Source organism: Triticum aestivum, chromosome 4D, assembly GCF_018294505.1.
Source record: "Triticum aestivum cultivar Chinese Spring chromosome 4D, IWGSC CS RefSeq v2.1, whole genome shotgun sequence".
Classification (NCBI taxonomy): domain Eukaryota; kingdom Viridiplantae; phylum Streptophyta; class Magnoliopsida; order Poales; family Poaceae; genus Triticum; species Triticum aestivum.
In genome coordinates, this window is record NC_057805.1 from 518079222 (window position 1) to 518106501 (window position 27280).

A 27280-nucleotide genomic window follows, 5' to 3' on the forward strand; every position below is an offset into this window, starting at 1 on the left:
TCTTGATGTAGTGTTCGAGTTACTGGCTACTACTGCTGGCACAAGCTCTTCGAACTCGCTGCCTGAATCAGTTCGTCTTCTTGAGTCTCAACTTCAAGTTGAAAGACATCGATCTGATGTGCTGCGACAGGAAGCTGAAGGACCGAGGAAGTCCCTGCAGAATTCAGATGCATATTTTCTGGTGCAACAGCAAGCGCTGGAGGATTTAAGCGCCAAACAAGAGAAAGTTAATAAGCTTGCTAAACATCTTGCCAGCATTATGGGTACCCAGGATATTGTTTCTTGAGATCTTCTGAATTGGTTTCAGTTCTGGATTTGTTTTGCTGCGGCGTTTATTTGCGCTGGTCGCCAACTTTGACAACCAGTGTATATGATATGCTGCTTTGTTCCCTATATTTGCACTGGTGGCGAACTTTGATGCCCAGTGGATGTAATATGTGTAATAGCCGTGATAGCCTAGCGTTAGTTGCTTGCTTATTTATTTCCTTGTTGTCTTGTTTATTTTTTTGCTTGTAGTCATTGCAGTTCTTTTTCCGCGGTTAGCTAGTGGCTGCAATAACCTATTTTTTAAAACTAGGCCATAATAACCATGGGCTAATATTTATTGTAGTGACACTGGGCCTCTTACTGGCCGTAGAAACAGTGGGCTTTCTACGGGCCGTAGAAACATGGGCCTTCTACGGGCCGTAGAAACAATGGGCCTTCTGCGGGCCGTAAATGGGCCTACGGGCCGTATCATCAATGGGCCTTATACGGGCCGTATGATCGATTGGCCAAACATGGGCCAAACAGACCGCATTATGGCCGTAAATGGGCTAGAGTTGGAATCGTCCGTTCATGGGCCGACCATAACGGGCCATCGTTAATAGGCCATATTTGATGACGCTATGAAAACGGCCCAACGTATTAACGGACCACAAACGGGCCGACTGTAACCACGGGCTGAATTTGGCCCACAAGCAGAAAATTACAGTAACGGGCCGTTAGTAAACGAATGCTGGAAATGAGCCCAAGAATAAATGGGCTCTGAGAAGGCCGAAAGATAACATGGGCTGGAAACGGCCCAACGGAATAACGGGCCGTTAATGGGTATAAAGTGATACACTGTTCATTACGGGCCAGTTTCACCACGGGCCGTTAATGGGTGTAAAGTGATACACTATTCATTACGGGCCAGTTTCACCACGAGCCGTTAATAGGCCAAGAGTTACATAGGGCCTCATATGGGTCAAAAGACGTCATGGACCATACATGGGCCAGAAGTGAAAACGGGCTGGAATCATATTGGATGGCCCAGATGACGCTATTGGGCCTAATTCGGATAGGGCGTAACGGGCCTTGGGTTAGCGGGCTGTAAATGGGCTATATGCGAACAGGCCGTTAACAGGCTTTCCATGGGCCGGCCCGCCACCTTTTGACCAAGTCAAATGGGCCAGCCTTTTCACAGGAATGGGCCTCTATTGGGCCGTGCCACGTGTCGACGTATCATAGGCGCCTTCTGTCCAATGAGTGGATGACATCTGTCCCAACGATGAGCCGACACGTGTTTCCTCCAGCCAATGATGATTTTACACGTGGAAAATCCCCATTGGTCGGGGCTGTTAACGGGTTATCGGATCCAAAACTCGACCCGATAGCTTAACGGCGTTCCGTTACGGTGGATGCCACGTGTCGGTCACCCTTGACGAAAGCACTTCTGTGACGCGCGATTTATCGTCATGGAAGTGGACACTTCCGTGATGATAATTTTGGTAATGTCATGGAACACTTCTACGACAGCACAGGTATGACTATCTTGATTCTGTCATAAATTTGTCATGGATGTACATGCATGACAAAAAACGTGACCTACTATGACAAACACGTATCATCACGGAAGTGTATTTATTTTGTAGTGACTCAAATTGCTAACCCCTCGTGTTTTTCATTTCATGGTTAAACAGAGCCATATCGCATTGGAGCTATTGTTGGCTTCAAAGACGTCGCATCACAGCCATTCATTCGAACTACGTCGCACTCCTTCCAATTCGCTTCAAAGACGTCACACAGGAGTTACTGGCCCGCGCAAGTTCTCATAGTAGGGGTAACATAAGTGGTATCATGCACTTGGGACTCGCAAACATGCTTATGTGGCAAACAATTAAAGAAGAGAGAGCGCGTTATAGTAACATTTGTAGATACCGTATCATAATTAATGATATGCTACTATGTGTCTTGCATGGCAATAAATGAGACCATATATGATACTAATCTATGATACTATGCACTATAGATGCAGTATCATACACTAGTATCATATGCATGATACTAGTGTATGATACATGCATTACATGCTTGGTGACGCATGCATTTGGAGCAGCCATTCGGATGTACGTGCTTCTCCAGCCAGCCTAGAACTAGAAGCCATGCAAATGATTGCACAGAAAGATCACGTGCATGTGCATTTATCAGTCAAGGTCGTTCATGACCACCTGTTTTTCAGGGATCTGCTTTGATTGATCTAAATAGGCGTTTTGGGGTCATCCAGCTCTTACATGACTCAAATTGATGATGATTAAGAGGGAGGTAAATTTTGTGGCTCTTGAGTTAGCGAAATTTGCTCCAATGTTAAAACTGAGAGTGTGTTAGTACTGGGTGGTATGTTGGCGCACGCGAGGAGTTGGTTCTTTCTGATTGTAAGAATATTTCTTGAGTAATATATGTGGTTTTGAAAAAAAATAGGGTGTATTAGTTTATCCTAAGTCAAATTATTGTAAAGGTTGCCAAATTGAGAGAGTAAATATTAACAGCTAATATACCTTAATAATAATATATTTGATGATGAATGTAATGATATTAATTGGGTATTATAGTTGTATATAATTTTTCTGTGAACTTGATCAAAATTTACAAAGTTTGGCTAAAAAAATTGACATGCACTATATTTTAATATAGAGGGAGTAATGTTTATTATCTTATAGTTTAGGTGTGTATCTATGAAAAGCGATTCCTTAACCTTTTCTACTAGTACGTCTTTTTGGTCGTGTTGTAATGTTCATATTATCTTTTTGCTTAGGTGTATAACCACATCAAAAAGGGATTGTCTAACCTCTTCTACATCCCCGCAAAAAAAAAAAACCTCTTCTACATGCAATGTCACATGTAACATGGCACGTGCAAATGACATCTACTACATAGAATCACCATTAAGCTTAGCATCTCGAACATGGAATGACACATGCAACATGCAACAATTCACATGTGCCATACCATTAAATGGACAAAAGATCATGTGCATGCAGACACTAAATGCCCAATTCTTCCTCGGTAGGTTCAGCATTTTCGTGCGCAAGGTTAGCATAGGTAGCTAGAGAGCAATAAAGAGTTAGGCAGAATTCAACTTTTGTTTTCCCGATTCTTTAATTAAGGGCTTTATTTATTGCTCATGAGGATTATAAGAGATATAAATACAATCATGAAAGATGGGAGGAATAAATTTCATCCAGAGACACCTCCTATCGTCAGAAGCTTGCTTTGAGCACCTATGTGGCAGCCTCATTGGCTTCAAACCTAACATGTACCAAAGCAAAGCTCTCAAAGTCCATACTCAAATATGTGATTTCATGACAGATAGATGCCATGTCCTCTCTTTCATAACAACTAGAGTTCCACAAATTAAGCAGAATCTAGGTGTCACTTTTCACTATAATGCAATGGAAGCACACATCAATAGCCAACTTGACACCATCTCGCATTGCAATTCTTCAACACTGCAAAGAGGAAGCCGAACAGAAGCCCCCGAGCTCAGATTTGCAAGAGGAAAGTCCACTTTACAGTCCTGGACTTTTCACTCGGTTTAGTATTCAACTCTCAACTCCAATGTCTGTGGTCCCACACCCTCGACTTGCCACTTGGTTCAGAAATCACGTGGAGGCGGACAAGTTCACTTCCTGGGTCTCAGGAGGTGGAGATTACGGAGGCGGAGCTGGAGAGCGCCGAGGCGGAACTGGAGAAGACGAAGCTTCAGTTCTCGGGACTCCTGGGCCGACACGGGGAACGGGTACCGGCGACCATTTAGATTAGGTATTAGGTATACCTCCAGAGCCAGACTAGCACCGCTTAGTTGATGTAAATGGAATGAAATTCATCATATTTAGATTAAATCCGGCCGTGCTTGAACGAACTTCGTCCGGTCGGTTCAAACTGTTGTTAAAATGTATGCAGCTATTGTTGGATGGCGACTTTCCCCATCCATGTCCGCGGACTAGTCCCGGTCCGCAGACGAATGGGGGAAACATTTACGGGTCGCCCTTGGAGATGCCCTTACAAACTAAATTTGGCATGCATGCGCCAACATAAATTACCTTAAAAAAATCCGATTTACCATACTTGAATATCTCATGTCAGATTTTTAACTTTACCGTCAAAAAAGTGTACGATAATAAAAATCACAAGTCCTCATTTTTATATATAGAGCTACCTACGTCTTTATTTGTCTTGACCACACCTCCACATTTACGAAGAGATAATATAAACCTCAGATAACGATGCGCGAGTTCCTTAGAGTACGTGGTCTGCTACATATCCATACATATATACATTCAGCTTGGTGACGCATGCATTTGGACCATCCATTCAGCCAGGCTAGAAGCCATGCAAGTGCATGCATGTGCATGCGCCCATCCTGTGATCCTATTACAAACGATTGCTCGTAGTAATATGTGTCTGCACGTGTATGCATGTGCATTTATCAGTCAAGGGCGTCCATGACCACCTATTTTTCAGGGATCTGGTTTGATTGATCTGAGAGAGGCGTTTGGGGGTCATCCAGCTCTTACAGCATCTACAGCCGGCCCTTTTATTTTCTTCCCAAATGTTCGTAATGTCTGCCCGGTAAAAAAAATTAATCCAACAAGACCCCTCACTTAGTCCCTAAATATCAAGACTGACTAGCACCCCTCAATCGGGACCAAATGTAGGGACGATATGAGGGCGACCGGACGTGACCGGGCACCCTGCTCCAGGTCATAGCGGTCCCACCTGCAGCCACCCGAAGCTCCTTCCTCTCTCATCTCTGCACATCGTGAAGGATGCAACGGCGTTGCAAGTTGGCGTGCTTCTGCTCCGGCGCGCGCGTCGGAGAGGAGCTGGTTTTTAGCTTCACCTCGCCACGCGAAGCGGACGCCGACCAGCTTAAATAGCCGCGCCGGCGGATGGCGGCAAGCTTCTCTCTTGTTGCATAGGTCGATCAATTCCTGCTCTGTGAACAAGGTAGCTTGACACTAGATTGCATTTAATAAACTGATGATTGTTCATCGAGTGTCAAGTTCACCTCGTTCATATACGTTGATATCCCTACTATAACGAAAGAAACTTTTAAATTTTTTATATACATTTTTTGGTGGGTGAAATTGTTCATATACGTTGATAGCCCGTTCGACACATGGTGATTCAAAAAGAGCCGTGGGAATATCAATGTTCTGTTTTTGAAGGAGATAGACCATGACTGTTAATATTCTCTCTGATAAGCAGAGAAGACTAATAGTAACAGTCCATCTCCTTAACAAAGGGTGCAATGATGACTGAAGCTTATCACTTCTCGACGACCCCGCTATTTAAGCCGGTCGACTAGCTCCACACGCGACGAGGTGGGACTAATTAAACTCCGAAACCCGCCAACCCAATACGGACGTGGAAATCTTAAGTACAAGGTGTGACTAAACGTACGAAACCCTCCGTATTCGTGAGTTCTTGTGGGAGAGAGGAAGGCGAACGAGGGCGAGTGACCAGAGATCAAGACATCCCAGTTCGTGGTCAATCCAGAGAGAGGGGTATGTTTGACATTTGTTCCAGGACCCACCTGACTGAGGCCAAGATAGCAAAGTTCCATGTAACAGATGGCAATGGACCAATTACAATCTAGGGGTGGCAAATTGTCAAAGCGCAAAGAAAGTTGTGGAAAAAAAATCAGAAAGTACGACATTAAATGCCCAATTCTTCCCCAGTAGGTCCAGCATTTTCGCGCGCAAGTTTAGCATACATAGCTAGAGAGTAATAAAGAGTTAGGAGGAATTTAATTTTAGTTTTCCTGATTTTTAAATCAAGGGATTTATTTATCACTCATGAGGATTACAAGAGATATAAATACAATCACAAAAGATGGGAGGAATAAATTTCAACCAGAGACACCTCCTTCTTCCTCATAAGCTTGCTTTGAGCACCTATGGGGCAGCCTCATCAGCTTCACACCTAATATGTACCAAATCAAAACTCTTAAATTCCATACTTAGATATGTTATTTCACGACAGATAGATACCATGTCCTATCTTTCATAACAAGTAGAGTTCCACAAACTAAGCAGAATCTGGGTGTCACTATTCACTATAAATGAATGGAAGCACACATCAATAGCCAGTTTGACACCATCTCGCATCGCAAATTCTTCCATTGTATGAAGAGGAAGTCAAACAGAAAGCTCACGAGCTCAGATTTGCTAGAGAAAAGTCCACTTTACAGTCCTGGACTTGCCACTCGATTTAGGATTCAACTCTCAACTCCAAGGCCGGTTGTCCCACCCTCGACTTGCCACTTGGTTCAGAAATCGCCCCTCCCCCTCACTCAATTAATTGAACCCGGGTTTGACTCGGTTGACCAGCTTTGACCGTGTTGATTGCTGACTAGGCAACCCCAGCTAGCTTTTGAGTACCCAATTAGCTCTAACTGTTTTGTCTTGTTTGTGTCTTTTACATTTTATTGATCATAATAGTAATCCAAGTATATAACTCAAAACTAACTTCATCATATCGCAATTGGACTCACTAGTGATCTTTTCGGAATATTACTATCACACTCTTCTTTCGTTTATCCTCTTCATATCTTACTTTTGTTGTGTATGAACCCAACTACCATTAACAGTCTAATGCAACACAGATTCAGCTAGCAATTGAAGAAGGGAATATAGTAGATTGCAAAGTTATATATTTTAAGTGTATACCTCCAGGAGTGGGTTTTTAGGGGATAGGGACGTTTTGAGTGTTCAATAAGAACAAGGGAGATTACATATTGATCTATTTTATCATATGGCTTGATTCTCAAGCTAGATACATACAAGGGAGTAGATCCCAAACGAATAAGTTAACTCAATACTTACGTGGTTAATAGCACAAACTCTAGTAGCCCCCATAAATAGTACTCCCTCCGTCCGAAAAAGCTTGTCCCTCAAATGGATGTATCTAGCACCAAGTTAGTGCTAGATACATTCATTTGAGGGATAAGCTTGGGACAAGCTTTTCCAGACGGAGGGAGTAACTTATAAGTTAGCTATGTGCAGATTGTGGAGGTCTTTAGAGGGTTATATAGACAAGTGTTATGACGATTGTAGGTGACTATGACTTGTATTTCTTTGAGCCAACTTGGTTCCTGGGCATATAATTTATGTGGAGTAGATAGCATTGGATGGTTAGTGGCAGAAAAAGTAAAGATACCCATGAGGTGGGTTTGCTGCTTAGTTCCATTATCGTTTTTTGTCTTGTTGCGTTGTTGCAGAGACTTGGTGGACTTTGTTTATTGATTGCTGATTGTTTTGGCTATATGTTTGTGTTGTTTCTTTTATCGATCATAACACAATGAGCCATGTACACAACTCGCAAACCAGCTTAATTATAGTGCAATTAAACTCATCTTGATCTTTACGGAATTTATCCTCCTTAATTATACTACTACCTCCGTCGGGAAATACTTGTTGGAGAAATGAATAAAAACTAATAAATCTAGAACTAAAATACATCTAGATACATCCATTTCCCAGACAAGTAAACGTAACTAGTATTAGCAGTCTAATGCAACAAAAAGGTTATGTATAACTATTATACATAATATGTTAGTATCATCATTAAATAAATACATATGTTTTCACATTATGGGGGTGACTGACTGGATGTGGATGAATGAGCGGCATGGCAGTGGCACGGGAATGACTAGGGACCAGTCGACTGAATTTGTTTCTGGGGTCAGTCGATTTTTTTCCCTGCCGTTGAATGCAAAAGGAATGGCCAGGTCTTCTGCTTCTTCTACCTCTGAAAATATTGTTCATCATCTTCCTCCTCCTGGTCTCGATCTGAACCACCCACAAACATCGGCCGGACTGCCTGCCTCCTCCGCCTGCGGTCGGCGACGCTCCCGCGACCGCCTTGCCGCACCACCCTCCCCTCAACCTCTCCCCACCGCCGCCCCTGGCCATCCCTCTAGCCCCGCCCCTGGCCATCTTTTTTCTCCAGCGGAGCCCCACCACCGCCGCCACCCTAAACCCTAAAATAGATAATGGGGCGATGGCGGCGAGCCCCTTCTCTCTGGCGAGGCCCTTCCTCCTCCTTCCTTCATTCAAAATCAACTGACCCGTATTCGAAATTCAGCTTGACTGACATGTAGCTAAACTGCAGTGGCACACACAATAAAATATATTTTGCACTCGATAATGTGGGTACAATTAATGCAAGGAAAACAAAACACACTCGATGGATCGGTTCTGGTGATAGACACAGATGCATATTGGCACCCACGCATGCACAGGGGTAGGAATAGGGAAGGAGCAGCTGGATGGATCAGAAGGAGAAGGAGGAGCAACGCTGGTGGAGGTAGACGGTGCAGTCGTCCTTGGGCACGATGGTGGGCATGTAGACCGGCTCGTCGCAGCCGTGGGTGGTGTGGCGCTTGAAGTGGACGACGGAGACGAAGAGCGCGAGGAAGAGGGCGAGGTGGTTGAGGGCGTAGCGCTGGCCTATGCACTGGTGCGCGCCGGCGCCGAAGGCCAGGAAGTTGCGCTTGAACGCCTCGTCCTCCCGCCGCGCCTCCGAGAAGAAGCGGTCCGGGTCGAACGCCTCCGCCTCCGTGAACCCCTGGAACGACGACTCGTACACCGACGGGAACACGATGGCGCCCTTGGGCACCGTGTACCACTCCGTCAGCTTGAACGGCTCCGCGGCGATGTGCGGCACCAACGTCGCCGGTGGCCGGTACCGGACCACCTCGCGCGCCACCGCGTGGGTGTACTTGAGCTGCATGAACTTGTCCGGCGTGATGGGCTCCCCTGACTCCGGCGACCAGACCGCGGACACCTCGGCGCGCATGCGGGCCACCACGTCAGGGTGGGACCCCAGGGCGGCCACGGCCCAGCAGAGCGAGGAGGTGGACGCGTCCTGGGCGGCGAAGAGGAAGTCGAACAGGTAGCCCCCAAGATCCTCGTCCGCGGTGTGCTTGGGAAGCGGCCGCCCCGCCGCCGCGGCTTCGTCCATCTCCTTCACCAGGCCCTGCATCCAGTAGTCGACGAGGCACTCCGGCTCACCGCCGGCGCGCATCCGCGCCTTGCTCTGACCCACGCACTCGGCGAGGGTGCGCACCAGCCGCCCCACGGCCAGCCTCGCGCGCCGGAACGCGAAGCCGGGCAGGTCAACCGGCAAGGCGATGACGCCCACGTTGAAGACCGCGTAGTCCTCGCCGAACCTCGCCCTCGCCTCCTGGGTGAGGTACGGGCCTACGAACACCGTCTGCGAGGTCTCGAGGTTCATGTCGCGGCAGGCCACCCGTATGGGCGCCGGCGTGGCCGGAGATGTCTCATCGAGCAGCCTGCGGATGTGGGCGAGGACGATCCGCTGCTGGATGGCGGCGTAGGTGGAGAGGGCGCGCGGCGTGAAGGTGGGCGCCATCCGGCGGCGCAGGTCCTTGTGCTCGTCGCCGAAGAGGTAGATGAAGTTGTGCTCGCCGAAGAGCTTCTTGCCGAAGGGGTGGCCGACGAAGTGGAAGGCGTCGGGGCGGACGTTGGCGAAGACGCGGTGGGACAGCTCCGAGTCGCGGACGAAGAGGATGAAGCGGCCGACGAGGAAGTCGGCGGCCAGGCCGGCGCCGGAGTCCCTCGCCCGCGCGGCTTGTACCTCCCAGAAGCCGGTGGGGTCGCGGATCATGGGCACGATGCTGCCGAGGAAGGGCACCACCAAGGAGGGGCCTGGCAGGACGCCCTTGTTGCGGTGGTAGGACAGCTGCTCCACCAAAAAGTAGAAGGCCACCGCCGCCGCCACCAACGGCGCCGCCGCCCGCACGTAGCCCATGAAACCCACACCCAGAGGCACAGGGAGCAACTCCATCATCGCCCACCACAACACAATGCCTGCACGTAACGTACCTACGTATTATTGATTTGTGATTGGCAGCTGAGAGTGTGTATTTGTATTTGTTTAACGGAGCTACTATAATATAGGAGTACTCTATATGGGGAGAAGGACAGGTTGGAGTGGTCGAAGAACACATCTGTTCAATCTTTGAAACAGGCTCTCGCCCCGCTTTATATATAAAAAAAAACATCAAGAATACATGGCCGAACGATACAATGCGGTAAGAAGGTTCTCTGAGACAGCAGATCCCTAGATAACAGGCCAACATAAACGCACGCAAACATATTACAATGCCATGACACGGCCTAGGACACCTAGCCTCCATGACAACGCCCTCAAGAGGGGAACCCGAGCACCGCCGCTGCCGAGTTCGAGGGGACAAAGGTTTTCACCCGGAGACAGTGACACAGAGAGAAGAACCACGATGACGTCTTCAAGAAGATAACAGTACCCGCAGATCTCGTCGTCGCCTGTGCCAAAGCACTGAGCTTTCGCTCGGCAGCTCACCCGTGCCACCACGGGGCACCCAGACCAGACATGGCAAGAACCGGCCTCCAGATCCGGAGCTGGGCAACAATAGGTTTGCCCGGACCACCCTCCGCTACATCCCTCGCCGCCTAGGTGACCGAGAGACGCAGCCACCGCTGCCGTCATGGAGCTTGCCGAAAAGCCACCATACGGAGCACCATCCGGGCCGTCGCCCCGGCATCCATGTCCCGAGTCACCGCCAGCCATCACCATCGCAAGACGCAGACCACGGTGGGAAGAGTGGAAGACAGTTCTTCTACTCCTAGCCAGGCATCAGCCACCGGGCCTGGGTGATCGCCTCCACTGTAGGAGGCGTCCACGCTCATCAATGATCTTTTTGTGTAGAATCTAAATTGTCAATAGGAATCTTCCCCGGTTTAAGATCCTACACATAGTGTTCAATGAAGACCAAGTGGTTGTGATGGTTTGAGAAGTAACGTATTTAAGGTCGTAAACACCCTGTTCGCGGAGCGAGGTGGGACTAAACTTAATTAGAGACTAAACTTAGCAGTAGCGATGGTGGGAGAAAAGCGTTGCTGCTAAGTTCATTGTCAGTAGTGCCTTTGCGAAACCGGCGCTACTACTATACCTAGTCTGGCGGCTACGTCGTGGAAATTGTAGTAGTAGCGCTGTTTTAACCTAGCGCACTACTGCTACGCGGCTAGCAGTAGCGCAGTTTGTATCCGCGCGCTACTGCTAAGTAGCAGTAGCACCTTGTTTTATATCGCGCTGCTGGTAAGATTCTGTGTATAAGCTTTGAAGGAAATATGCCCTAGAGGCAATAATAAAGTTGTTATTTATATTTCCTTATATCGTGATAAATGTTTATTATTCATGCTAGAATTGTATTAAAAGGAAACTTAGTACATGTGTGAATATATAGAAAAACAGAGTGTCCCTAGTATGCCTCTACTTGACTAGCTCGTTAATCAAAGATGGTTAAGTTTCCTAGCCATAGACATGTGTTGTCATTTGATGAATGGGGTCACATCATTAGAGAATGATGTGGTGGACAAGACCCATCCGTTAGCTTAGCACTATGATCGTTTAGTTTATTGCTATTGCTTTCTTCGTGACTTATACACGTTCCTATGAGTACGAGATTATGCAACTCCCGAATACCGGAGGAACACTTAGTGTGCTATCAAATGTCACAATGTAACTGGGTGATTATAAAGATGGTCTACAGGTGTCTCCGATGGTGTTTGTTGAGTTGGCATAGATCGAGATTAGGATTTGTCACTACGATTTTCAGAGAGGTATCTCTGGGCCCTCTCGGTAATGCACATCACTATAAACCTTGCAAGCAATGTGACTAATGAGTTAGTTACGGGATGGTGCATTACGGAACAAGTAAAGAGACTTGCCGGTAACGAGATTGAACTAGGTATGATGATACCGACGATCGAATCTCGGGCAAGTAACATACCGATGACAAAGGGAACAACGTATGTTGTTGTGCGGTTTGACCGATAAAGATCTTCGTAGAATATGTAGGAACCAATATGATCATCCAGGTTCCGCTATTGGTTATTGACCAGAGAGGAGTCTCGGTCATGTCTACATAGTTCTCGAACCCGTAGGATCCGCATGCTTAACGTTCGATGACGATATGTATTATGAGTTATGTGATTTTATGTACCGAAGGTAGTTCGGAGTCCCGGATGTGATCACGGACATGACGAGGAGTCTCGAAATGGTCGAGACATAAAGAATGATATATTGGACAATGTTATTCGGACACCGGATGAGTTCCGGGGGCCACCGGATAAATATCCGAGTGCCGGAAGGGTTATCGGAACCACCAGAGAAGTAATGGGCCTTATTGAGCCGAGGGGAGAGAGAGAGAGGGGCAGCCAAGGGCTGGCCGCGCGCCCCCCATGGGCCTAGTCCGAATTGGACTAGGTGTAGGGGCGGCGCCCTCTCCTTCCTTCTCTTTCCCCTCTCCTTCCTTCTTCTCCTAGTAGGACTAGGAAAGGAGGGAATCCAACTCCTACTAGGAGTAGGATTGCCCCCCTTGGGTGCGCCCTATAGGGCCAGCCGGCCTCCCCCTTGCTCCTTTATATACAGGGGCAGGGGGCACCCTAGAACACACAAGTTGACAATTGTTTTAGCCGTGTGCGGTGCCCCCGTCCACAGATTACCACCTCGGTCATATTGTCGTAGTGCTTAGGCGAAGCCCTGCGTCGGTAACTTCATCATCACTGTCACCACGGTGTCGTGCTGACGAAACTCTTCCTCGGCCTCAGCTGGATCTAGAGTTCGTGGGACGTCACTGAGCTGAACGTGTGCAGATCGCGGAGGTGTCGTGCGTTCGGTACTTGATCGGTTGGATCGCGAAGACGTTCGACTACATCAACCGCGTTACTTAACGCTTTCTCTTTCGGTCTACGAGGGTACGTGGACACACTCTCCCCGCTTGTTGCTATGCTTCTCCTAGATAGATCTTGAGTGATCATAGGAATTTTTTTGAAATACTATGTTCCCCAACAGTGGCATCCAAGCCAGGTCTATGTGTAGATGTTATTTGCACGAGTAGAACACAAAGGAGTTGTGGGCCTGGGTATATACATATTGCTTGCCATCACTATTTGCATCTTGATTCGACGGTATTGTTGGATGAAGCGGCCCAGACCGACATTACATGACCGCGTTCATGAGACTGGTTCTACCGACGTGCTTTGCACACTGGTGGCTGGCGGGTGTCTGTTTCTCCAACTTTAGTTGAATCAGATTCAATGAACAGGGTTCTTTCTGAAGAACAAAAAACAATCACTATACCACGTTGTGGTTTTTATGTCGTAGGTAAGAACGGTTCTTGCTAAGCCCGTAGCCGCCACGTAAAACTTGCAACAACAAAGTAGAGAACGTCTAACTTGTTTTTCAGGGCATGTTGTGATGTGATATGGTCAAGACGTGATGATATATAATTTGTTGTATGAGATGATCATGTTTTGTAATAGCTATCGGCAACTGGCAGGAGCCATATGGTTGTCGCTTTATTTATGAAATGCAATCGCCATGTAATTGCTTTACTTTATCACTAAGCGGTAGCGATAGTCGTAGAAGCAATAGTCTATGGAGATCAAGGTGTCAAGCCGGTGACAATGATGATCATGATGGTGCTTTGAAGATGGAGATTAAAGGCACAAGATGATGATGGCCATATCATATCACTTATTTGATTGCATGTGATGTTTATCTTTTTATGCATCTTATTTTGCTTAGTACGGTGGTAGCATCACTACTAGGAAAAGGCAAATTAGTGGCGCACCTGTTTTGGCCATTAATGGCGCACTACAGGTGCGCCACTATCATCACGCCACTTGTAACTAATACTAATGGCGCGCCCCTGGTGCGCCATTAGTATACCAGACAATAGTGGCGCACCAGGGAGTGCGCCATCAGTATGTCAAACGGTGCGCCATTAATGTGCCTCTCAGGGGGCCATATTTACCTTGTGCTATGGGTTACTAATGGCGCACTACTAGATAGTGCGCCACTAGTGTGTTTATTGCAGTGCGCCACTAAAGTGCAGTGTGGTGCGCCACTAGTATGAATATTAGGATTTTTTTTCTTTTCTGATATTTGCGCAGGTTACAAAATATATTACTGCACAGAATATAGACAGCACAACATATAAACAGCAGATTTATCAAATACAATAGAAGATTAGTCTCCGAATACAATTCATCATATTATTCTCCGAATTCAAAAGACCGAACAAAGTTAGAACATTACAAGTCTCGAGACCGCGAGTAGCGAGTTTGTCTTCACATTACAAGTCGATATCGATCATCTAAACTACCCTCACATAGAAGAGAGCTGCGGTCATCACGATGAGCATCATCGCGATGAAACTGGTCTTCATCCGGTTCCTCCTCCGCTCCCTCCTCTCTCTCGCTAGATAGCGCGCGTATCTAGGTTCCGCCTCCGCCCTAGTGGTGTACCCTTTGTAACTGTTACCGCTGAAATCGTGAACCTGTCTCCGACACTCCTCCCAGTCGTCGTAGACTTCGGGAACCTTACCCTTGTACACGACATACGACGACATCTCTATGCACTAGCCAAACAAAACGTTAGTAGCAATTCACAGACAATACATAAGCAACATATAAATATGCAACAAAAGGATCGGAAGAGAAAAGCAAGACATTAATAGCACAATTCATGGTCCTACTAATAAATAGCATCGATTACATATAAGTTGAACGACTGTCCAAACCAAAGAGACATACAAGTTCATTAAAGTTTAATTACAACATGAGCTAATCGATATTTCAGAACTACATAGCATCACTACTTTCGACTCGACTCAGGGATCGGAGCGTGGATGAAGCCGCCGTCTGTCGTGATGGTCATGAAATCACGGGCGTTGTCAGCCTGCATTTGTAGTGTTGTTTCTATCTCACTGTTGGACGGTTGATATCTGAGGTAGAACTGCCCCAAGGTGCGAAGGACATCTTGATGGATGATTTCCGCAAACTCCGACTGGATGCGAAAGAATTCTTGTCTGATGTCTGCGTCCTGGATTGCCGACAAGCTTGCGGCCCAATCTTTGAGATTATTTGGTAGCAGAAGGTGATTATGGTCCCCTATGATCGCCCGCATGTGATGGAGGGCGTAGTAGGCATCCTTCTGACCGCCAGGCGGCTGCTTGACGCAGGGGAACGTCGTATTGTGGGTGAACACGTGCTTGCCGTACCTACGAACTGGCCTACTGAAGGTGCCTCCAGATCTAGCGTAGCGAGGGAGAACACCATCAAGAACTTTCTTGATATTTGTGTAGTCTTTCTTCGGCTGACGGTCCGAGTCGAAATACGTGGCCATGGAATATTTCGGGCTTAAGAGGATGAGTGTGCAATGTGTGTCACTGCACAAAACACGGAATGTTAGAAAAAAGAAAGAACGATCGAAATCTAAGAAATCATATGTTACGGGGCGGTGAGGGGATGGCTTACTCGGGAAAGTAAGGCACGAGGAAGTTATCCTTATCTGGGTTTGCCAGAATGACGCCTTCGAGGTATGAACTCGCGACTTGCCGGTCCCCAGCGCTGCCCAAGATCTTGGCACACATGTAGAAGGGGTCGACTATCACGATGTCCGGGGTCTTGTGTCTAATGATCCGCATCTCCATACTCAGCGAAAATAGCCGAACGAAGGAGTAGTGCAGCGGATGAAGGTTAAACATAGTGAAGATGTCATCAAACCGCAGGACGATCGTACCCCCGATGGCGCTATCCACAAAGCCCTTGCCCTCTGACACCTTGGCCACGAAAACCGGGTATGCCACATCATTCTCGGAGAGACGCCGCTTCTCCAAAGAAAGAACACTGTCATGCAGACTCCGCATAGCACCGGTTGCAGCATTGAGCTGTTTACTCGGTAGCATCGGCCTACCCGCCACATGCACCCTCCTCGAGATATCCTTAGGTGAAGGTGGCCCGTCCTGAGCACGTATCGTACTCGGTGCCGGCTGGCTCGCACCCTTGTTACTCTTTCTTTTCCGTCCCTTCTTCTTCTGCTGTAATGGGATCAAGTTCTGCTCACAGACCGCCTCCTTGAGTGTGTTGGGGCTGATAATATTTCGCACCTCGGCTATCTGAGGCTCGGTGAAGGCGGCAGCTAGAGGCGTCTCCTGAGAACTGAACGCCAGACGACGCCTGTTGCAATTGGGTTTCTCCGCGGTACCAGCTAGATCGTCTTTTGCAGGGTTGGGTTATTGAGAAGGAGGCCCCAAGAATTCGTCACCGTACCCATGCTCGTTGAAGTACTTATCGACGTTGGTAAATGTACCGTCGTCGTCGTCGTCCGGATCCTGTGCCATATGCATGTCCGGATCCTGCGCCATATGCATGTCCGGCATGTCCGGTAGCGTTGCGGCGGTCTTGCCATGGCTTGGCGCCGGCATGACTGGCGGTGTTGTCTCTGGGGTGGTGTCCCCCGCCCCCAAACGAATCTGGCTCTTCGGCCAAAGCATGGGCCAGCTTATGTAGGCGCTGAGGGTCATCACATCATCTTCGTCGACCCCATGGGGTCGATACGGAGGTAATATGTCGTCGAAGCCCGGCAGCACCCGAACCAGTTGAACCCTATAAACGGTGGGTGGCATCTGATTACCGTGGAACACACGGCTGCCCGGTTGAACGATTCTGCCCTTGGCGACATCGACCAACTCATCGTTCACGAAGTGCAGGAGAGTATCACAGGCACACACATATATGGTGACAGATAGAGTAATAACTATGAGTTGATATCACACTTCTATATGTATAACACAAGAGGCAGTTGATCCTACTTAATTAAGTACTAAGATACCCCGGCCCATGCATTAGTCGCAAGTACCCCATATGTCCTATTTTTAGCAAAGTCATGCTAAATTTCACGGAAAATTTCAGCATGACCTTTGCTGAAAATAGGACATATGGAGTACCCGAATTTGCCAGAACGGAAGTTAATCGACATTCCGGCAAACTCAAGGGCCTCTCGGGGTACCTGCAAAATCATTATCCCCGCGTAATGAAGTCGCCAATGGGTCATTTCAGAAGATCACAAGTAGCATCATCACAAGTACAACATCATCACAAGTACAGCAGCAGCAGCAGCGAATACAGGCATAACAGCTACAGCAGCAGGTTTATTCTTCTTCTTCATAAACACTAATTGTCTAATTGAGCAATACAGCGACAGTGTGCAAAAATAAAAACACAAACTACACCTACATATTTGGGTACCTCTATGGTAGTTACATGCCATGCTCTGCCTAGAGCTACTGCAGCACGATGAACCCCTCAAACGGTATACTATGAGAACCCAGCGACCATATAAACATCTAAATTTATATATACTGAGCATTCATGGCAGTTCTAGCTACAACATCAAAATCAAGGAGAGATAGGTCAGATTACACAAACAGGTTCCATATTCTGAGAGAAAAGAACAAGTGATAAAATGTATAGCTGGAGCTTTTAAGAAAAAGTTGCAGAAGCTTGTAAAACTATACTTTGAAGTTGAAGCTTTTAAGAAGAAGAAAATCCAGCCGGATAACAGTAAGGTAATGATGTTCAGAAGATGGCAGATAATGATTTCCTCCTTAAATCACTACACTGTTGACTGTTGGTTCACCAAATTTACCATACAAAATTGACTCTACTCCATGCTTGAGAACTTTCTTCTGCACTGTCAGACACGAGGAGGGTAAAACCCTTTGATATAATTCGAACCAAGTGACAAACTGACACCACATGATTGGGGAACACCCAGAATAAATCCAGTCGCCAATACATGGTACGTTGGCTATCTGTCGTTCAGCAAAGAGATACCTTCAGAAAACAAATAGGAGTACTGTACTAGAGTACTCTGAATATCACCACTCTCATATCCTAGATAAAACCAAAATGACATATCCTTGTTCAGTTCGGCTAGCAGAATTTGTTGCCTAGCTAGTCACATTCTCACATCTGGACATCAATCCCCTCACTCACATCTACACCTACCAATATCATACGGTTACGGTAGCAGATGATTGCTAGACTACACTCTTAAACTCATTTTGGGATCAGTGGAAAACAGTTAGTGCCAAATTCCTGCTCCACTTTTCTGTCTTGTTTTTTCACTAAAAACTGATATGGGAAAAGTAGTAAATAATTAGCACTAGTTGGCTGGTACAGTAATAGATGGCAACCAATTGACAATGTGGAGCAGAATTTTGTCTCAGACTCATTTGTGCACCGGTAACTAGTTTTTTACAGCAACCAACAACAACACTGATCAGGGAGCTGCCTGCATATTTCTAAAAGAGAAGGAAAATTCTGCTTGCTCGTAAACTTGCTAGAGGCTACAAAACTAGTGTAAGTTGTCGCTGTTCTACACACACTTAGTTCCAATTCATGAAAATTTCAGGTTAAATGTTCTTCCTGTCTTCCAGGCCCATCTAAGCATGTCCGTCCACTCAATAACTCTACGACTACTTCTAATGGAGGAGAGGAGGAACAGCAGAGGTGGCTACTCACATCTGCTTCTGGTGGGTGTTGAGGTAGGACTTCTCGCAGTACTCGGAGGCGGGGTAGAGCTGCGGCCGCAGGTTCTTGAGCTCCTGCATCAAGCATGGCCACAACGCGTCAAGAAGGGGAACATGCCGGATCCTCGAAAGGTCCTAAAACAATTTATAGCTTAAAAAAGAAGAACATGGAGTTGGAAGAGAGAGGATGGCTCACCATGGAGGAGTGGAGGAATGGATGATCTGCAGCTTCGGGCGGAGGCATCGTGGGCAGCCGGTGCAGAGGGGTGCGGCGGCGGCTTCCCGTTGTCCCGGCTATGGCAGAGGGCAGAGGGGCAGACGGGCTGTGCAGGAAGCTGGGCTGCGGCAGGAGTGGGTCCCGATGGCGGCGAGGACCGAGACGGCAAGGCGGGGCTGGCGGCAGCGCTGGAACCCTAGCGCTAGCCCTGCTCGAGTTCGAGCCGAGCGAAGGAGGGTTGTTCGCCTGTTCGGTCGGAGCACCTCGTCGGAGCGGGCGCGGGGGTCGTCGGAGCGGGTGTGGAGCGGGCGCGGGGGTCGTCGGAGCGGGCGCGGGGGTCGTCGAAGCGGGTGTGGCGAGGGAGGGAAGGGGGATCTGGCGAGGGAGGGAAGGGGGATCGGGCGAAGGGGGATCTAGCTAGAGGGGGGAAGGTTAGTAATGGCGCACCATCTAGGGTGCGCCATAAAAACACTGATAGCAATGGCGCACCCTCCTCTGGTGCGCCATTAGTAACTTTTTTTCTGATAGCAATGGCGCACCCTCCTTCGGTGCACCATTAGTAACTTTTTTTTCATTATTTTTTGTTGCATCTAATAATTTGTTTTTTTATCAAATTTGTTATTTTCATGAGGACTAGAACAGAAGATATCATCAAATATCATCAAATTTTTCTTTTTTTAAATATCATCAAATTTGTTTTTTTATTTTTAATTGAAAATATCATCAAATTTGTTATTTGAAAATATCATCAAATTTGTTATTTAAAAATATCATCAATATTGTTTTTGGATTTTTAGTTGCATTCATTTGTGAATTGGTAAAACATTTATGAATATGAAAAAATATCATCAAATTTGAAAAAATATTCATGAATTTAAAAAGTGCCCATGAAATTTAAAAATATTCATGAGTTCAAAAAATATTAACAAATTCAATATTCATGAGGACTAGAACAGAAGAAATATCATTTCAAAATGTCCAAATACAATCGAGAAATGAAGACTACGATTTAAATACAATCGATCTTAGCTAGCTATCTTTTCACAATCTTCTTGCCCTTCTTTTTCGCAAATGGAGTTCTTCTGTTGAACAGACGTCCTTTAGGTAGGGTGGTCCTGCTTCTTCTTGTGGTGTCTGGCACTTCATCGTCGTCGTCATGTTCCATCTTCGGGTCTCCGTACTTGTTGAAGTCTTGCCCATTGGCGACTCCATCCATTCCGATGATCTTCCTTTTGCCTCTCGTCACGACAACACGACTGGGCTTTGACGAGTCGGTAATGAAGAAGCATTGGTCCACTTGGGAAGCCAGTACCCATGGCTCATTTTTCGCGATGACGTTTGCGCCCGCGGTCTTGGATTTGGCTTCGGGTATAACCATGGTGGTGAAATACCGGTCTTCTTTTAGGACGCTCTTGGCCCATCTAACACGGAACATCGGGACCTTCTCTCCAGCGTAGCTCAGCTCCCAGATCTCCTCGATCCTTCCATAGTATCTGTCCTTGTCGTTACCGGTGTAGGATTCCATCGTTACCCCGGAGTTCTGATAACCATCGCTCTTCATGTCCTTGTCCTCGGTGTAGAATGTGTAGCCGTTGATATCGTACGCCTCATAGGTCATCAGGTTGTGCTCGGCGCCCTGTGACAAGGCGAATATGAGTTTTCCTTCCGCGGAAGAATCCTCATGTAAAGGGTACGACAGAAGCTTCTCCTTGAACCAACGCGTGAAACATGAGTTGTGCTCTTTGATTATATCTCCATCCGTCCTCTGTTGGCCTCGGTCATTGTACGTCTTCTCAATAAAGGTTTTCTGCTCTACCACCCAAGGATCGACCACGTCTGTGTGTTGTAGCGCGACTAGGTTTGCTCTTTCAAAGTCGGCGAGTCGACCCTCGAAGTCGACATGCATTTCGCGGCGACCATCGCGGTGACCCCATCCAGCGAGCCTGCCGAGGTGCCTGTTGACAGGCAGACCAACGGGGTTCTCGATGCCTAGATAATTCGTGCAGTAGGAGATGCACTCTTCGGTCAGAAAGCCCCTGGCTATGCTTCCCTCTGGACGTGACCTGTTGCGAACGTATCCTTTGATGACACCATTCATCCTTTCGAACGGCATCATGCTGTGCAGGAACGTCGGCCCGAGTTGGATGATATCCTCCACGATATGGACCAGCAGATGCACCATAACATCGAAGAATGCGGGCGGGAAGTACATCTCAAGCTCGCATAGTATCACCACGATCTCTTCCTGTAGCCTTCTGAGTTGCCTCACGCCAACCGACTTCCGAGAGATGACGTCGAAAAAGTTGCATAGGCCAAATAGCGTTTCACGGACGTGCGCGTCCATGATCCCACGGATTGCAACTGGAAGTATCTGCGTCATCAGCACGTGACAGTCGTGAGACTTCATCCCGCTGAACTTCTGCTTCGCTGAGTCTAGGTATCTGCTTATCTTCCCCGCGTAACCGTAAGGAAGTTTTACTCCTACGAGGCAGGTGAAAAACTGCTCGATCTCCTCCTGACTTAGAGTGAAGCACGCGGGAGGGTAGTCATTTCCGGTCTTCTTGGCCTTTTTGCCTTTGCGACGACTTTCCGTGTCCTGCTTCGCCTCATCATCATCATCATTAGCGTGAAGCTCCTCCCTGATGCCCATTGATTTCAAGTCTGCCCTTGCTTTCGGCCCATCTTTGGTCCTCTCTGGCATGTTGAGCAGGGTACCAAGCAGACTCTCGCACACGTTCTTCGTGATATGCATGACATCAAGGCTGTGAGGCACACGGTGGATCTTCCAGTATGGCAAGTCCCAGAAAACAGACCTCGTTTTCCATACCTTCAGCAGCGGCTCTGGCGCCTTTCGCTTCTTTCCCGGCTCTGGCGCCTTTTGCTTCTTTCCCGGCAGTGGGCAATCTTTCCAATTTTTCAACAGCTCGTCTATTTCCTCGCCGCTCCTCGTACGCGGGCGTCTTCGGGGTTCGGTTTCACCATCGAACAGATCCTTGCGTTTTCTCCATGGGTCATCGTCGCGAAGCCACCTACGATGTCCCATGAACACGGTTTTCGAAGACCCGGGATCTCTATCTAGCTGGCGATACGTTGTGTCATCCATGCACCTGACGCATCTAGAAAATCCGTGGACCACCTGCCCCGCGAGATATCCGTAACCGAGATAGTCGTGCACCGTCGTGAGCAGTGCGGCTCTCATAGGGAAATATTCTTTCTCTGCGGTGTCCCACGTATTGGCTGGCGTTTTCCACAGCGTGTCTAGCTCCTCTTTCAGCAGCCCTAGATACAGATTGATGTCGTTCCCTGGTTGTTTCGGCCCTTCAATTAGCATACTCATGTGAATGTACTTCCTCTTCATGCACAACCAGGGGGAAGGTTGTACATCCACACAAACACAGGCCAGGTGCTATGTGTGCTTCTCTGGCTGCCAAACGGATTGACTCCATCGGTGCTCGCGCCCAGCACGATGTTCCTTGGATCATCCCCAAATTCTGGGTGTTCGAAGTTCAACGCTTGCCACTGGCTCGCATCCTTAGGGTGACTCAGCATCTTGTCTTTTTTATTTATCTCCGGATCATTTCCGTCATCTTCTCGCTTCTTCTCCTCCCTATCCGCGTGCCAACGCAGGAGCTTTGCTAGCTTAGGGTCCGTGAAATACCGCTGCAGACGAGGAGTGATCGGAAAGTACCACACCACTTTTCGAGGAGCTTTCTTCCTCTTCTTGTATCGAGTGACGCCGCACACCGGACATATGGTAGACTCCGCGTGCTCGTCCCGATAAATGATGCAATTGTTCATGCACACATGGTATTTCACGTGCGGTAAATCCAGAGGACACACGATTTTCTTCGCCTCCTCGAAACTGGTCGGGCACTTGTTCCCCTTGGGAAGACGTTCGTGCCAGAATGACATGTTCTCGTCGAAGCATGCGTCGGTCATTTTGTGTTTTACCTTCATCTCCAGAGCCATGAGCGTTACTTTCAGGCGGGTATCCTCGGGCCTGCATCCTTCATACAATGGAGTAACCGCGTCTATCTCCAGTTGATCCAGCTTGGCTTTCTCTCGGGCGGCAGCTCTTGCGTTATCCGTCTGCTTGAGAAGCAGCTCTTGAATATGAGGGTCCTGCACCCAGCCCATCGATGGTCCATCGTCGTCTGCTCCGGCATCTTCATCTTCATGATCATGCCCTTCGTCTTGATCTTCCTCATCATCATGTCCGCATCTTCTACATGATGACTGTGTACTGCATCACCGTCGTGATCATGTCCTGGAGATTCTTCGTCTTCTCGCCCGCCCTCGCCGCGGTGGTTGTCTTGCTGCCCTTCCTCATTTCTTGCCCGGCCCCCATGGACGACTTCATAGTCATCTTCATCACCTTGCCACCGATAGCCATCCATGAAACCACGCAAGAGCAGGTGGTCCCGCACCTGCCCGGAATCCGGGTCCGCAATAAGGCTCTTCAGCTTGCATCTTCGACACGGACATCTTATCTCCGTCTCGTTCTTTTGAAGCATCTCGGCCTTCGCGGAGCTCAAAAACCTATTCACGATGCCTTCGGTCATCGTGCGGACCATGGTCGCCTGCGGGGTAGAGCAAAACGATATTTTAGAACCAAGAAAAATTTGGCATGACTTTGCCTAAAAATAGGACCAAAAAGAATGCATAGTGCCAAATTCTCGCCGAAACGGAAATGAATCAACATTCCGGCAAAATATTGGCAACTATCGCATTTCAAATACCGATACCTGCAAACACAGACATATATGCAACACCACAAACATATGCAACACCACAAACATACGGAGATCTAGCTAGGCCATAAAATGTGCATGTGCACGTTGTTGGAGGGAGAAAAAAGTAGATCTACAACATAAAGAAAGCTTTCCCCTTACTTACCTATCAAAAAAAGGTAATTTAACCACTTAATTTGGGTGAATCTATGGTGCAAATGAGGTGAGGAGGAGGAGGCAGCCGAGACAAGCTTGGAGGAGGAGGTGGAGAGAATGAAGTGGGGAAAGTGAGTGTGGTAGGTGGCTGTCCAAAATATCTAGCTGGTCTCAGGTTACCAATGGCGCACCACCTAAAAATGCGCCATTAGTAACCCTGGTTACTAATGGCGCACCAGTTAGGGGTGCGCCATTACTAGTTTTGCAAAATATATATATATAATTGTTAGTAGTGGCGGACCGTGGTTGTGGTGCGCCATTACTAGTTTGAACTAGTAATGGCACACTTCACACAGGTGCGCCATTACTAGTTTTGAAAAAAAAGAAAAAAAAATTGTTAGTAGTGGCGCACAGAGCGTGTGGTGCGCCATTACTAGTTAAGACTAGTAATGGCGCACTGTGCCCTGGTGCACCATTAATAGTTTTGGAAAAATAAAAAAATAAAATTTGCTAGTAATGGCGCACCGTGTGTCTGGTGCGCCATTAGTAATGAGGACACTAATGGTGCACCTGTATCTGGTGCGCCACTGCTATATAGCAGTGGCGCACCACATACATGGTGCGCCATTAATGTCCATATTAGCTATAGCCCTTTTCCTAGTAGTGCATTATAAGATGATCTCTTATTAAAATTTCAAGGTATAAGTGTTCTCCCTGAGTGTGCACCATTGCGACAGTTCTTCGTGCTGAGACACCACGTGATGATCGGGTGTGATATGCTCTACATTCACATACAACGGGTGCAAGCCAGTTTTGCACACGCGGAATACTCGGGTTAAAGTTGACGAGCCTAGCATATGCAGATATGGCCTCGGAACACTGAGACCGAAAGGTCGAGCGTGAATCATATAGTAGATATGATCAACATAGTGATGTTCACCATTGAAAACTTCTCCATCTCACGTGATGATCGGACATGGTTTAGTTGATATGGATCACGTGATCATTTAGATGACTAGAGGGATGTCTATCTAAGTGAGAGTTCTTAAGTAATATGATTAATTGAACTTTAATTTATCATGAACTTAGTCCTCATAGTATTTTCATAACTATGTTGTAGATCTATAACTCGCGATGTAGCTCCCTGTTTATATTTTGATATGTTCCTAGAGAAAATATGTTGAAAGATGATAGTAGCAATGATGCGGACTTGGTCCGTGATCTGAGGATTATCCTCATTGCTGCACAGAAGAATTATGTCCTTGATGCACCGCTAGGTGACGGACCTATTGCAGGAGTAGATGCAGACGTTATGAACGTTTGGCAAGCTCGGTATGATAACTACTTGATAGTTTAGTGCGCCATGCTTTATGGCTTAGAACCGGGACTTCAAAAACATTTTGAACGCCACGGAGCATATAAGATGTTCCAAGAGCTGAAATTGGTATTTCAGACTTATGCCCGAGTCGAGAGGTATGAGACCTCTGACAAGTACTTTGCCTCCAAGATGGGGGAGAATAGCTCAACCAGTGAGCATGTGCTCAGATTATCGGAGTACTACAATCGCTTGAATCAAGTGGGAGTTAATCTTCCAGATAAAATACTGATTGACAGAGTTCTCTAGTCACTATGACCAAGTTACTGGAACTTCGTGATGAACTATAATATGCAAGGAATGACGAAAATGATTCCCGAGCTCTTTGTGATGCTGAAATCGACGAAGGTAGAAATCAAGAAAAGCATCAAATGTTGATGGTTGACAAGACCACTAGTTTCAAGTAAAAGAGCAAGGGAAAGAAAGGAACTTCAAGAAGAATGGCAAGCAAGTTGCCACTCCCATGAAGAAGCCCAAGCTAGACCCAAGCCTGAAACTGAGTGCTTCTACTGCAAAGGAATGGTCACTGGAAGTGGAACTGCCCTAGATACTTGGTGGATAAGAAGGATGGAAAAGTGAACAAAGGTATATTTGGTATACATGTTATTGATGTGTACTTCACTAGTGTTTATAGCAACCCCTCGGTATTTGATACTGGTTCAGTTGCTAAGAGTAGTGACTCAAAATGAGAGTTGCAAAATAAACAGAGACTAGTTAAGGGCGAGGTGATGATGTGTGTTGGAAGTGATTCCAAGGTTGATAAGATCACCATCGCACACTCCCTTTACCTTCGGGATTAGTGTTGAACCTAAAATAAAAGTTATTTTGTGTTTGCGTTGAGCATGAATATGATTGGATCATGTTTATTGCTATACAGTTATTCATTTAAGTCAAAGAATAATTGTTGTTCTATTTACATGAATAAAACCTTCTACGGTCATACACTCAATATAAACGGTTTATTGAATCTCGGTCGTAGTGATACACATATTCATAATATTGCTGCCAAAAGATGCAAAGTTGATAATGATAGTGCAACATATTTGTGGCACAGCCGTTTAAGTCATATTGGTGTAAAGCGCATCAAGAAACTCCATGTTGACGGGCTTTTCGAATCACTTGATTATAAATCACTTGATTCTTGCGAACCATGCCTCATGGGCAAGATGACTAAGACTCTGTTCTCCGGAACAAAGGAGCGAGCCACTGACTTATTGGAAATAATACATACCGATGTATGCGGTCCGATGAGTGTTGAGGCTCGTGGCGGGTATCATTATTTTTTGACCTTCAAAGATGATTTGAGCAGATATGGGTATATCTACTTAATGAAACATAAGTCTGAAACATTTGAAAAGTTCAAAGAATTTCAGAGTGAAGTGGAGAATCATCGTAATAAGAAAATAAAGTTTCTACGATCTGATCGCGTAGGCAAATATTTGAGTTACGAGTTTGGCCTTCAATTAAAACAATGTGGAATAGTTTGACAAACTCATGCCACCTGTAACACCATAGCATAATGGTGTGTCCAAACATCATAACCGTACTTTATTAGATATGGTGCGATTTATGATATCTCTTACCGATTTACCACTATCATTTTGAGGTTATGCATTAGAGACAGCTGCATTCACGTTAAATTGGGCACCATCTAAATCCGTTGAGACGACACCGTATGAACTGTGGTTTAGTAAGAACCTAAGCTGGCGTTTCTTAAAGTTTGGGGCTGCGATGCATATGTGAAAAAGCTTCAACCTGATAAGCTCGAACCCAAGTCGGAGAAATGTGTCTTCATAGGATACCCAAAGGAAACTATTGGGTACACCTTCTATCAAAGATCCGAAGGCAGGATATTCTTTGCTAAGAATGGATCCTTTCTGGAGAAGGAGTTTCTCTCGAAAGAAGTGAGTGGGAGGAAACTAGAACTTGATGAGGTAATTGTACCTGCTCCCTTATTGGAAAGTAGTTCATCACAGAAATCTGTTCGAGTGATTCCTACACCAATTAGTGAGGAAGCTAATGATAATGATCATGAAGCTTCTGATCAAGTTACTACCGAACCTCGTAGGTCAACCAGAGTAAGATCCGCACCAGAGTGGTACAGTAATCCT

At 46.8% G+C, this 27280-nt stretch overlaps 1 protein-coding gene across 1 annotated transcript; it reads right to left on the minus strand.

Annotated features, from left to right (window-relative positions):
• Positions 1-8418: 8418 nt before the first annotated feature.
• LOC123099277 (cytochrome P450 710A1) lies at positions 8419-10216 on the minus strand. Its single transcript, XM_044521459.1, has one exon. The coding sequence runs from the start codon at positions 10117-10119 to the stop codon at positions 8581-8583; it is 1539 nt and encodes a 512-aa protein (XP_044377394.1). The 5' UTR covers positions 10120-10216; the 3' UTR covers positions 8419-8580.
• Between the last annotated feature and the right edge of the window lie 17064 nt (positions 10217-27280).

Coding starts and splice junctions, on each gene's coding strand:
- LOC123099277 (XM_044521459.1), bottom strand. CDS start 10,119: ATGATGGAGTTGCTCCCTGTGCCTCTGGGTGTGGGTTTCATGGGCTAC.